The sequence below is a fragment of the Centruroides sculpturatus genome, unplaced genomic scaffold (genome assembly GCF_000671375.1).
Source record: "Centruroides sculpturatus isolate CEXI.00-Female unplaced genomic scaffold, Cexi_2.0 scaffold1794, whole genome shotgun sequence".
NCBI lineage: Eukaryota > Metazoa > Arthropoda > Arachnida > Scorpiones > Buthidae > Centruroides > Centruroides sculpturatus.
Genome location: NW_019386035.1, coordinates 65,820 through 77,388, shown reverse-complemented (window position 1 = coordinate 77,388; position 11,569 = coordinate 65,820). Strand labels below are relative to the sequence as shown.

Below are 11,569 nucleotides of genomic sequence, written 5' to 3'. Positions count from 1 at the left end.
TAAGTACCGAGATTCTTAGCAATCGGTCGAACAGCAAAGAAATGTATAGCAAACAATGAAACATCCTCATTTATAATCGCACACGTCGTTCTTCATAGTTACTCACGGAAACTTCATAACTACTCCTTGCCCATGTATCTATTCGCTTCATGGTTGAAAAGCTGCACTCAACAGACGCACTCCTCGTACACCGTATCGTAAAAATTAATAACATTAAGCCATATAATTTTTTTCGGATCGTCATTAATTATAATATGTTCTATATTCTAAGAGCGACTTGCCAATATAGTCTGAACATCAATATAAATTTAGATAAATCAAAATATTCTCCAGAAAATTGTGAGATCCGGGAAGTGATTAAAAAGAATTATAACAACTAATTGTTGATACGTCGATACGTAAACAATTACACGCTGAGAATCTAATTGTCTAATTAGTCTAATTGTCACCGCCCTAGCCGGCCCAGCGATGACGAATTCAAAGTGTCACCATTAGAAAACATAAGGTCATCTGATCGAATTCTCACAGCAGATGGGGATATAACGACCATACACCCGATCTTCGGCGCGGATATACAAGAAAGAGCCGAACCGAGCTGCCGTTTGGCCAGCGCACACCTCACGACTCCTTACTAACCGCCGATACTACTTCGACTAGATCCACGAACGTCTTCCCAACCATGGCATGAACAGGATCCAAAAACATTGAGTTATTGTACTTAGAACTGTAATTAGAATTGTACACTCTCTCGGTCCAAGTAGATATAAAGTACGATATATATAGATATTTATTATTTTACTAAGCAGATAATTGTAGTTGTGTGTAGATTTCGTAGCTTCTACGTATTCCTTACTTTAGTTTATTAAACCTTTATTATTATTTAACTTGTCAAACTCTCTTAACTCGGACAACGGTCACCCTATCGACAAACTCGATGTAAGAACACGTCTTCCTACTAAATTCTAACACGATAATTATCAGTCATCCAGTGACAATTGAGCGCAACTTGCCGTCCTGATGTCCGAAAAGGGTTTAGAGCTTTACTTTTCAACAAACTTAACTTATTTTAAAATTAAGAATTACATCTCGACAAAACATAGGCTACATAAAAATAACAGAAAATATTCTTCACTTTTTAAATCTTAAAACAATCCACTTAGTCAAATAGCTGCCTACGAGTGGCTAATGGATAGAATCGTTGTAAGCGTTATACGATATTTTGGTGTGTAGCATCCACCAGCTAAACCGTGTGAGTTTGGTGCTGTGTAAAGCGCGCGAATGTCTATAATCTGACTGCTTTTCACTATTCAGATATTTTCTCTGTGCAAGCGCTTCCATTAGGAATGTGCATATACGAATTTATATTCGAATATACAATCTTATCGTTATTTTTCACATGTATAGAAATTTGTAATATTTGTAATAAAATACATAATGCGAATATAGCCTAATAACATGTTAATTTTAAGTTATTAAAAGTACGCTAAAATATAAAAATAATCGCAAAATACAGTGATTCTCAACTACTTAAAATATCCCTACATACGAGGTCTGTTCAAAAAGTATCGGACTTTTATTTTTTACGCGTAAACCAATGATGCGCGGATTCGGGCTTTCGTCGCCAAACACAACACTCCTGTGGTTCGTCACGCTCAGTATTCTCCCCATGTGGCTCCGTGTGACTTTTAGCTATTTCCCAAGCTGAAAATGCTGCTAAAAGGAATTCGATTTTAGTCGATAAAAGACATCATGCGGAATGCGACGGACCGGCTGATGGCCATTCCAAAAGATGCGTTCCAGCAGTGTTTCCAGCAATGGCAGGAACGCTGGGAGAAGTGTATACACTACCAAAGAGACTATTTTGAAGGGGATTAGGGTTTTGTACATCAAAATCAATAAACGTATTTTTGCCGAGCAAAGGTCCGACACTTTTTGAACAGCCCTCGTATGCGATGTCAGGGTTCTACCTTTTTAGAGCGCTTTTGGAAATTGTAACCAGTGTTACGGGTAATTGCCGGTAGTTACCAAGGCGTTTAGAAAATACCTAATTAACCAACTTCGTTTAAAAATCACTGTTAGACGTCACTGGTTGTTCTGCGGTACTTGCCGAAGTAACAGTGTGTGCCGCCAAATTTTTAAACTATTAAAAGTGTATCGTGACGATAAAAAAAGTTGAGAATCACTGGCCCAATATGAAATTTATATTTAAAATAAAACAAGGGATGAGGCGTTTCCACAGCTTCCATGGACAGCGTGCCACTGAATGATTCCTAATTACGTATCATTTATAATAATGTATTTAAGATGCGAATCATATAAAAATCAGACGAGTAACACAATCAAAACGTGCGGAAACGATAAGTAATTAATTAAGCTTTATTTATAACGAATAAAGTATGAAATTAAACGAAAACATTTGTGTATATTTAAAATAAAAATAAAATAAACGAAAGGATAGAAATAATCCATTGAACGATTCTGTGCATCTCTTAAATAATGAATTAATACTCTGGCATTATAGGCCACGATACATCATCGAAAAATTTGTGATTTTTGATGTTTTCTTCTGTAAGACGTTCCTCAGGATTCTGAAATGGTCAACAATAATAACAGTTAATTGTGAGCTCGGGCCTGACGAAAAAATTTTTATAAACAAATTTTTCGAGAGAAAAATCATCCAAGAGATGATTAAATTTGTTTCCCATGGACTTACTTCCTTATTGTAGGTGACACATTGAATGTGTCACCCGGAACGAACGAGTCAACGTTTGACTATTGGTCCTAAAATACTAGAAATCTTAACCAAGTCATGGGAAAAACCCAGAAGGAGCCTCATAATAAAAGGGAGGGGGTGATGACAACCGGGAGCAGTCGACTTCAACCTTTACTAAAGTGTGTGTGTGTTCCGACCCGCCGTTCCAGCCGTCGTCGCTCGTCGCCGCCCGAAAAGACAAAAAGGGATTACTCTCCGAACTGAGTTGCAAACTTTCACACCTACGTCGCATCGATACGTCTATGACTTACGAGTATTTTAAGGTATTTTTCAGCTCTCTCTCTCGGTCAGGGTCGCGATAGGTTTATCCCTCTCTTTTTAGCAATCGTGTCAGGCATGTACAATTGTTTTTTGTAGCCATTGTGTTAAGCTTCTGAAATGTAAATAATAGCTACCAATAAACGGGAATTTTTGTTAAATGTTAATCTGTGGAGTGTACTTCTTCCGGTAGTCTTTTTCCGCCTCCATTCCGAATCCGAAAGCCTACAAGCGCGACCGCTCGCTCAACGAAATTTGCGACCAACCAAGTTTCTGTGTCTGTCCGAAAAGACACGGTGGTGTCAGTCCTGACAAGGCAACAAAGAGGTGCCGACCCTGCGGTCACATAATTGTACTTGTTGCAACTTCTCTATTCAATTACCATACTTTCGTCTTTGTTAAACAATATCAGAGAAATTGCAATGAAACAAACAAGTAAGGCGTGATACGTCGATAACTTTTTAAATTTCTCATCAATGATTAGAATGTAATTAAGTCAGTTACAGAAAACTGGATTTCAATGTTCGATTAACGTAATTAACTAATAGTGAAGTTATTCAGTTAAAAATTTTAAATTGCTTTAAAAATCATTTGTCTCATAAAACCAACGATTGCAGTTCACGTTAATTATAAAACATGTAAGATTATATGGGTTAAGGTAATATAAAACGTGTAATATATCAAAATAAAACAACACGATCAAAACAATTTTTCTCTCGTGAAATGTATAGTATAAAAATCAAAAAGTTAATTACATAAAATGCATCATAAACTTACTTTCTGTAACAAATCCTGGATTATTTGTTTGTCATCTTGCGGTAGTTCAAACGGATACGTCAACTCCATTTCTTCAGCAACTGCAATTTCATTTTTATATTAATCATCGTTAACCTTATTTATTAACCACTTCTGAATTGATACTTACTTTGGAGTTTTTCGGTTATCGGCAATGACTGGAAATCTTCAATGGTCATAATTTCTTCCAGATAAACGTCCATTGGAGTTTTTCCAACCAGAATCTGATATAATACAACTCCAAACGCCCACCAATCGCAGTAAGCGTCTGTAAACCATACATTGATTTCACCAATAAAACAAAGGAATAAAAAATCCATTAAATGTAAATAATATTTCTTACCGTACTCCTTCCGTTGAAGAATTTCTGGGCATAAATAGAATAGAGTGCCGCAGAAGTCTTGTGGACGGCGTTCGAACTGAAAACAAAAAGATCGTCACGTCATAAGAAAAGCACAGTATAAGAAAAGTAAGAGGCGTACAGTACTTACTATGCACAGACCAAAGTCAATCAATTGTGCTCCGTTCTTCTTATCTATTAAGATGTTGTTTGAGCTTATATCTCTGTGAATTATTTCTATCGGAGCGAGTAAAATAATTTGTCACATCGTGCATACAGAAAATTTATATGTATAAATATATTTAGATAAAATACCTTTATCGTGAATGTAAATAATTGCCGAAGCAAGTTGTGCACCGATCGTCTTAGCTTGGGATTCCGATAATACTCCATTTATTTCCAAGAAGTCGGTCAAATTCTCTCCATTCACGTAATCACAGACGAAACAGTGACTGAAAAACACGAATAGTTTATTAGCCGAAACACGTAAGATATTACAAATCAGTAATATCAAAAAAAGTAAAGCTTACCTAATATTAGTTTCGAAGAGTCCAATAAAACTAACGATGTGAGGATGATTAGATACACGGCGCCAAGCAGTTCCTTCTTTGAGAATATCGAATTCCTGTAAATAAAAAAATATAAATTAATATATAGGAATTATGGAATGAATATATTCTGTATTAGTTGTTCATAGAATTTTTTTTAAAGGTATTAACAACAACATTATTATATAAATGAACTGTGTTTCTTCGGTCAGGTGTAGAAACTTCAAAGATAAAATAAAGTACTGTAGTACATTCTTGGATTGTACCAATGTCGTTACAGACATTGTATCGTTTTTAGATAGAAAGAATATGGAAAACAAGGCTCAATGCGTACCTGCTTTGGGGAAAACCGTCGCTTCTTGATGGCTTTGACAGCGATTGCCTTGTCGGAACTTTTAGACCGACCCACATACACTGTGCCAAAAGATCCTTCACCAATTTCTTGGAATTTGTACTTCTCTTTAGTATTGTTCAGACGTTGAAGTCCAGATTGAAAATCCTCCAATTCGCACTTCTACGATTATAAAATATTTTAGTTGCAAAGTTTGTTAATTGAAAAACAGAGAAAAGCAAAGAAACTCGAGTGTTACCGGTGAATCGGAAGTTTCTTCTTTTACGCAAAAACAGCGCAACAGTTTACAAAATATATTTTTGAAAAACTGTTTAAATCCTCCAATCTTTAAATCTCTCTTAGATTTGTTTTCCTCGAATGGTGAATCTCTTTTGTAAGCGGAGAAACACTCATTGGCGGGCAAATCATAAAGACTCTATGGAAAGTCAAAATAATAATATTTGTTACTCTTAATGCGTATTTCATAATAAAGACTTGTTAATTGACTTTTAATCAAAAAATTCATCGATGATATTGAATAACTTACATTATTAATCCAATAATTTTGATTTTGCTGACCGTCGGGTTCAGCGCCATCACTTCTATTATAACTAAATTGATAAAATTTTAAATAAATATGAAAGAAACGTCATTGGTAAACATTACTTTTGATTAAATTTACCTTTCTCTCATCATTTTTTCACTAGAAATTCGTAAACGAATACTTGAACGCTTCATTTCGCTTCAACAATTGAAACAATTGGAAATTGTTACATCGACATCATTGTTGAAAAATGACATTAAAATTAATGTTTTTCTTTTCTTTTTTCGATTTATATGAAATTTTTTGTGTGAGAAAAAGTTAAAATCTAGTAAAAAGTTTCTTAACTTTTCCGTTAATATTTACAATCTCGTATAATATTTTATTGAAATTTTTTTATATAAAAGATGTGGCGGCCGAATAATTGTAACTAGCGCTACATCTGAAAATCTAGATGGCGCTGGCGCGACGGATATATAAACATGTGCAGGCCGTCCGCCATATTCTTTTTTCCGACTTGTCAGTTACTCTCTGGACGAGGGTTACTCTCATGTACCAACACGTGCATCCTGACCAACCGTACCGATAGTGTAGAACGGGATTTCTATGTACATTATGTGAATAAAGCAAATGGTGAGATACAGGTTCTATATATATTCTCAGCGAACACATAATCAGGTAGTGCGACGAACGCCACAAAAGATATAAAACAATTTATTATAAAATGTCGAAAAACTTAATTTCCTGGGTATAAATAAGTTTTGTAAGATAAGAATAACGATGTAGATCTTTGTCAGGCCTTACCCTTTTCGAGATATGAAACACGACATTTCTATCACTTCACACCCTCAACCTTTAACTAATAAAATTGAATAGCATCAATCTCGTAGTACCAAATTTCTCGTAGTACCAAGATAAACGCACAGGAATGGTTTCCATCAAAGTGAACCAATTTGTGCTCTTTCACACACAAAATAAACCCGAAGTTTTTTGATTTCTTGACGATTAAAGGTCTCCTCAGTCTAAAAATGTATACAAAATTTCGGGATTTGGTGGTTCTTTACCCTTGTCCATTATTGTTTTTTTTCTTCCGTTATATATGTCCACTGGTGGGCACGTGTTGTGTTCTGTCTTTCACCATTAGAACGTCTACTGTGAGCATGGACGAATGTATTGATACAATGGGGCTGAAAAGAAAAGGTTCTCTTAGTACCTACAGGATTAAGCGGAATTTTAACTATAAAAACTGTTACACATTGTATGTAAAGAATAGTGCTTAAAAATTTATATTATATGAGAAGAAAATTCTATAATTTTTTTCTAACAATTAATAAAAAGATGGAAGTAGGGTTTCTCATTTCCCGGTCTTTTGCTTGTCCCGGGATCCCGGGATAAATGTGAACGATTTTCCGGGATCCCTGGAAATCCCGGGAGAAAATTAATTATATTTAAACAATCTGCCAAAGCGTTTTCTATTCATTATTATTATATTACAGTAATATCTCGTATTTCGAACGATTCTAACTTCAAGCGCTTCGGAGTTCGAACTAAATTCGACAAAAAATCGCCTCGGTTCTTCGAAGTTCGAACTGCTGGAGCAACGGAAAAATGCTCTCGAAACTTAAATGCAATGCGTTGTGCGCCTAAGTGTTCTCTCGCTTCTCGCGTTACCTCCGATGAATTCTGTGCTTTTTTACGCTTTATTTTTGATGTGTTCGATTTTATATGTATTGCGACATTTAATTGTGTTATTTATCTTAAATTGTGTGTGTTTGCTGCTTTAAGTTTATCGAAATGAGTATTGTTTAGGGTGCGGTAAAGTTTGTTTATATGTTTAGTTATGGCAACGGAACACTTGCGCGATCTGCCTAGGGGAATGCCTTCCAGGAAATGTTTTTAAGGAAGAACTGGCCCCTATTTAGGCGTTACAGACGTAAAGGAAACTCGGAAAACTCGACATGGCCAGCCCATCCGAGTGAGGCGCAAACCCAGGACCCAACTCCCAGTGTTCAGGGATCAAAGACTGCTTGGTCACTGGTGGGCCGTGTGGGAAAGACTTAAATAAACTTATTATTTTTGAACTGCTTACTTATTAGAAAATATATTTAAACTATTTGAATAATAAATTATAAATTTTGGACTCTAAATGATTTTGAGTCCCGCAAAAATTTTTTATTCCACTTATTAACGCATGCAAATTATTTTAGATACTCCACCAATATTTACGGAAATATTTTCATACTGCCATTTACCAATTTAAGTAAGTTTTCTAATAATAGATTCGTACAAAACTGGCAAATTGCTCGAGCATTTCCAACGTCAGAGATAGTCTGAGAATAAAATTTCGTTCATTCGGACACACAATTACGAAGTGTTTCAATAATTCTCCTTTTTGTATCAAGGATGCTCGCCACACGACCACAGATTCTCTATTCTCGTTAATTATAATTATTTCCTCCAAGTTGAATCTTTCTCGAACTCCAGCGTTCGACATGTCCCTTCGCTCTAACAATACGATTGTTGGAAATTCATAGGAATAACAACGAAAATTGTCAGAAATTCTAAAATATCACTCAATGGATTCGTTTAGCCATAAACATCCTTACAATACAAAAAAAAAAAAAAACGATTAAGTTGTCGATAATACAGTTTATATGCAAATGAGCTCATGGAAATGATTGATGCCGAAAAATATTGTCTAAAAGTTTTAATTTTTACAAAATATTCTCGTTTATAAAGAATATAATTCAGAAAAGTTATCGTTATAAATACGTTGTTTACGATTTATATTCTATAAATTTTCTTCTATTTAAATAATTTACATTTCTTAATACTTTTCATATAAACTGATAAAAACATTTTGAAAATACATTGTATATTATATCGTTGCTTCGAGTCTTGATTTAAGTTATGCAAATACGCTAAAAACTGAAAATTGTGACTGGAAAACTATCGGGTGCTGATCGTCCTTGATACAGATATACAAATGAGCTGAGCACAGCTCGGAATTTTGAAGATTCAACTCGGCTCTCGGCTGGAGTACAAAACCACGGATTGGCTCAGCTCCAGATGAATTTCTTTACTTTCCGTTTACGCAATATATCGCCTTTCTGCCCTTGTTAAATTGCAGTATCTTTATGGTATAAGTTTTCGGTATCGTCCTATATCGTAATGAATATGGTCGGTTGGTACGTAAAAATTGTTTCAACCTCATTCAAATAAGATATATGAAACTATCTTCGTCATTTAAAGATAGCTTCGACGATTACTGGCGATTTTTGTATGTATTATGGTTTATCCAATTTATTGCATAGTTTTTAAATTTGCATCTTTATTCTTTTTTTTTCTCTCGATTTTTCCTGTTATTCTATATGCTTTGAGTTTTATTTTCCCCTGTTTGTGTTGGCATCTATTTCTTAATATATTAAGCTGACTAAAGGTTAAGAAACGAAATTTGGCAAGATAACTCGTATATAAGGAAAATTGTGCTATTAAATTTCGATGGTTGAAGCTGGAGCGAGTGGGAAGATGGAGAGGATCACGTGTCGTACCTCGGATGAAGCCGGATTTAATAAAAATTCTATTCGTTATTAGAATTTACAATATTTTTATAAATCCATCTCTACCGTAAGATCTCTCATAATGGGAAAGAGATGTGAAAAATTTTGAAGTTAAATGGACGATATTATAGTATTTTTCTTGATGATTCATAATGTAATGTCATTTTCTGAGTACTTTCTGTTAAAAGTGAAGAGATTGTGTATAATGATACACTGTTTGAATGTAAAGTATGTTTCATTGAACAAATACAAAGAACAGTCGACCATCACAAGCTGTTTGTCTAGCTTCTAACATGGCAGAACTCTGTACAAAATAAGGCGCGGAACGATGTAACGCACCTTCGCAGTTGAGAATACTTTCCACATTATAATGTTGGAGATCAAATGTTGGTCAAATTTTTACATCCAACAATTCAGACAAAAGGCGAAGAAAAACTTCCCAGACAAGTCGTTCGACAAGCTACAGGAATTGACTAAAATTCATTGTTATTACCAATTATCATCATCACTGTATTGTTTTATACAGGCTTATTACTATGCGCTGTATTATCAACATTATTTTATTTTTCTATTGAAATTGATATTCATGATTCTTATGTGTTTTATAATGTGTCCGTACATATATATTTCCTTTTACTAAATAAGAAATAATGTCAACCTCTGAGTATTTTCTGTCATAACGTTGCATTCAACGAATCAAAAGGTAAATCAAAACTACTGTGATTTGTTATTCAAAGCTTCTTTGTTTTTTAATTACAATAAGAAAAGTTAATATTTCAACGCGAAAACGTTTTATTTTCATAACCGTATAAATTAAATAAAACAAATATTTAAATCAGATTACACGTTTTGAAAGAACATCCATAAACTAAATACTGGAAGAATTCTAAAACATTCAAAATTTAAAAGAAAAAAAGAGCTATACGAATGTTTATTTGGAAGGTGTTTCCTGTGATAACTTAACCTGAATTTTCAAGACAATTTTCAAGTCTCTTTCCCTGCGTGAATGCGAAGATGACTTATTACATGATCTTTCCTCGAAAATCTCCGTTTGCAGTGATCACAAGCAAATGGCTTTTCGCCAGTGTGAATGCGAAGATGTTTTACTAGATTTTGACTTTGTGTAAAGCTCCGTTTGCAATGGTCGCAGGTAAAAGGTTTCTCTCCAGAATGAATCCTAACGTGCCGTCCTAAATCCCACTTACGGCTGAATCTTCGTGTGCAGAACTGACAAGGAAATAGCTTTTCTCCCGTGTGAATCCTGCGATGACTTTCTAATTTGGACTTGACACGGAATGCTTTTCCACAATCTTCACAGCGAAATTTCTTTGCATTTTCATGCACAAAACCTATAGAAAAGTCAAACGATGTTAAATCTGAATTTAAACATCGAACATAAATCAATAAATAGAACCACAAATGCAGAAAAACATGTTCGACTTATTGGCTATATCTTAAAAATAAACCTATATTTAATCTAAAATAAATCCAATTTCAAATTTATCGTAAAATGCAGAAATCAATCATTTATAACAATTTCTTCGTTTCTTTCGGTCCCCACAAAAATTGTTCAAGGTTTATTTACAAAGACATTTTTCTCGATAAATTTATCACAAAGAAAGTCTTTCCGATATTTAAATCCATTTTCTCAGTAGTATATGTTCCCTTCATTCTTCCAAACTTTCAGATTTCATCCGTAATTCTTCGGGCGAAATGTTGAACTCCTCCGAAGTATATCTTACAAGAAAAAACGTAAATATCAAACATTGTATAATAAAACTTTCACTTTTATTATTAATTTCTCACTTAAAAGAAATCTGACAGACTTTTATATTATTAGACACATAAATTTTAAATATACATACGACCTTTCGGGATACTTAAGGGAAGAAGTGGAAAATCTAAAAAATAAACCAGATATGTTAATGATGCATAAAGTGATGTCATCCTCCGAGTATTTTCCTTTTCATAACATTAAAGCGAAATAATGCGCCCTGTTTGAGTGGAAAGAGAATTTACCTGTTTGAGTGGAAAGAGGCAAAAGGTGACCCAAAACCTTTCAGTCAAGTTTTTCCACGTGTTACGGGAATAAAGGAAATTGTGTACCTCTTTAAATATAATAAAATATTCATTAATTTCACCAAACCCATTTATATTTACACTAGATTATCAAATTAAATCTTTAAATTATCCTAATTCTTTAATCTGTTCGAGAATTTACTTGGAAATATTCCAATTGAAACGTTCGTCTCACCTTATAAATTCAACATTATCGTTGTCGGCATTTCTCTTCCTTGCAACAAATTTCCTTCATTTCTTAATTAAAAAAGACTGAATTTTCTCGTTTCTTATAATGCACGAACCCCGAATCTTTTCCAAATTTAATGGTATTGGCGGTTAAGTCGGTAGTTACAAATTTAAAA

The 11,569-nt window shown here is 34.1% G+C and overlaps 1 protein-coding gene and 1 long non-coding RNA gene across 2 annotated transcripts; both read right to left on the bottom strand.

Annotated features, from left to right (window-relative positions):
• Positions 1-2,501: 2,501 nt before the first annotated feature.
• LOC111613240 (protein kinase C iota type-like) lies at positions 2,502-4,998 on the bottom strand. The gene is made up of 8 exons (XM_023354589.1): positions 4,981-4,998; positions 4,697-4,791; positions 4,482-4,618; positions 4,318-4,403; positions 4,170-4,245; positions 3,957-4,094; positions 3,809-3,888; positions 2,502-2,588 (listed from the first exon to the last, which is right to left on the bottom strand). Exons 1-8 carry the CDS (start codon positions 4,996-4,998, stop codon positions 2,502-2,504), a joined length of 717 nt encoding a protein of 238 aa, XP_023210357.1.
• Positions 4,999-10,449: 5,451 nt separating this feature from the next.
• Positions 10,450-11,569, bottom strand: LOC111613241. Its single transcript, XR_002754743.1, has 4 exons — positions 11,401-11,569; positions 11,166-11,254; positions 11,012-11,047; positions 10,450-10,883 (listed from the first exon to the last, which is right to left on the bottom strand). It is a non-coding gene; the product is annotated as an uncharacterized LOC111613241 (long non-coding RNA).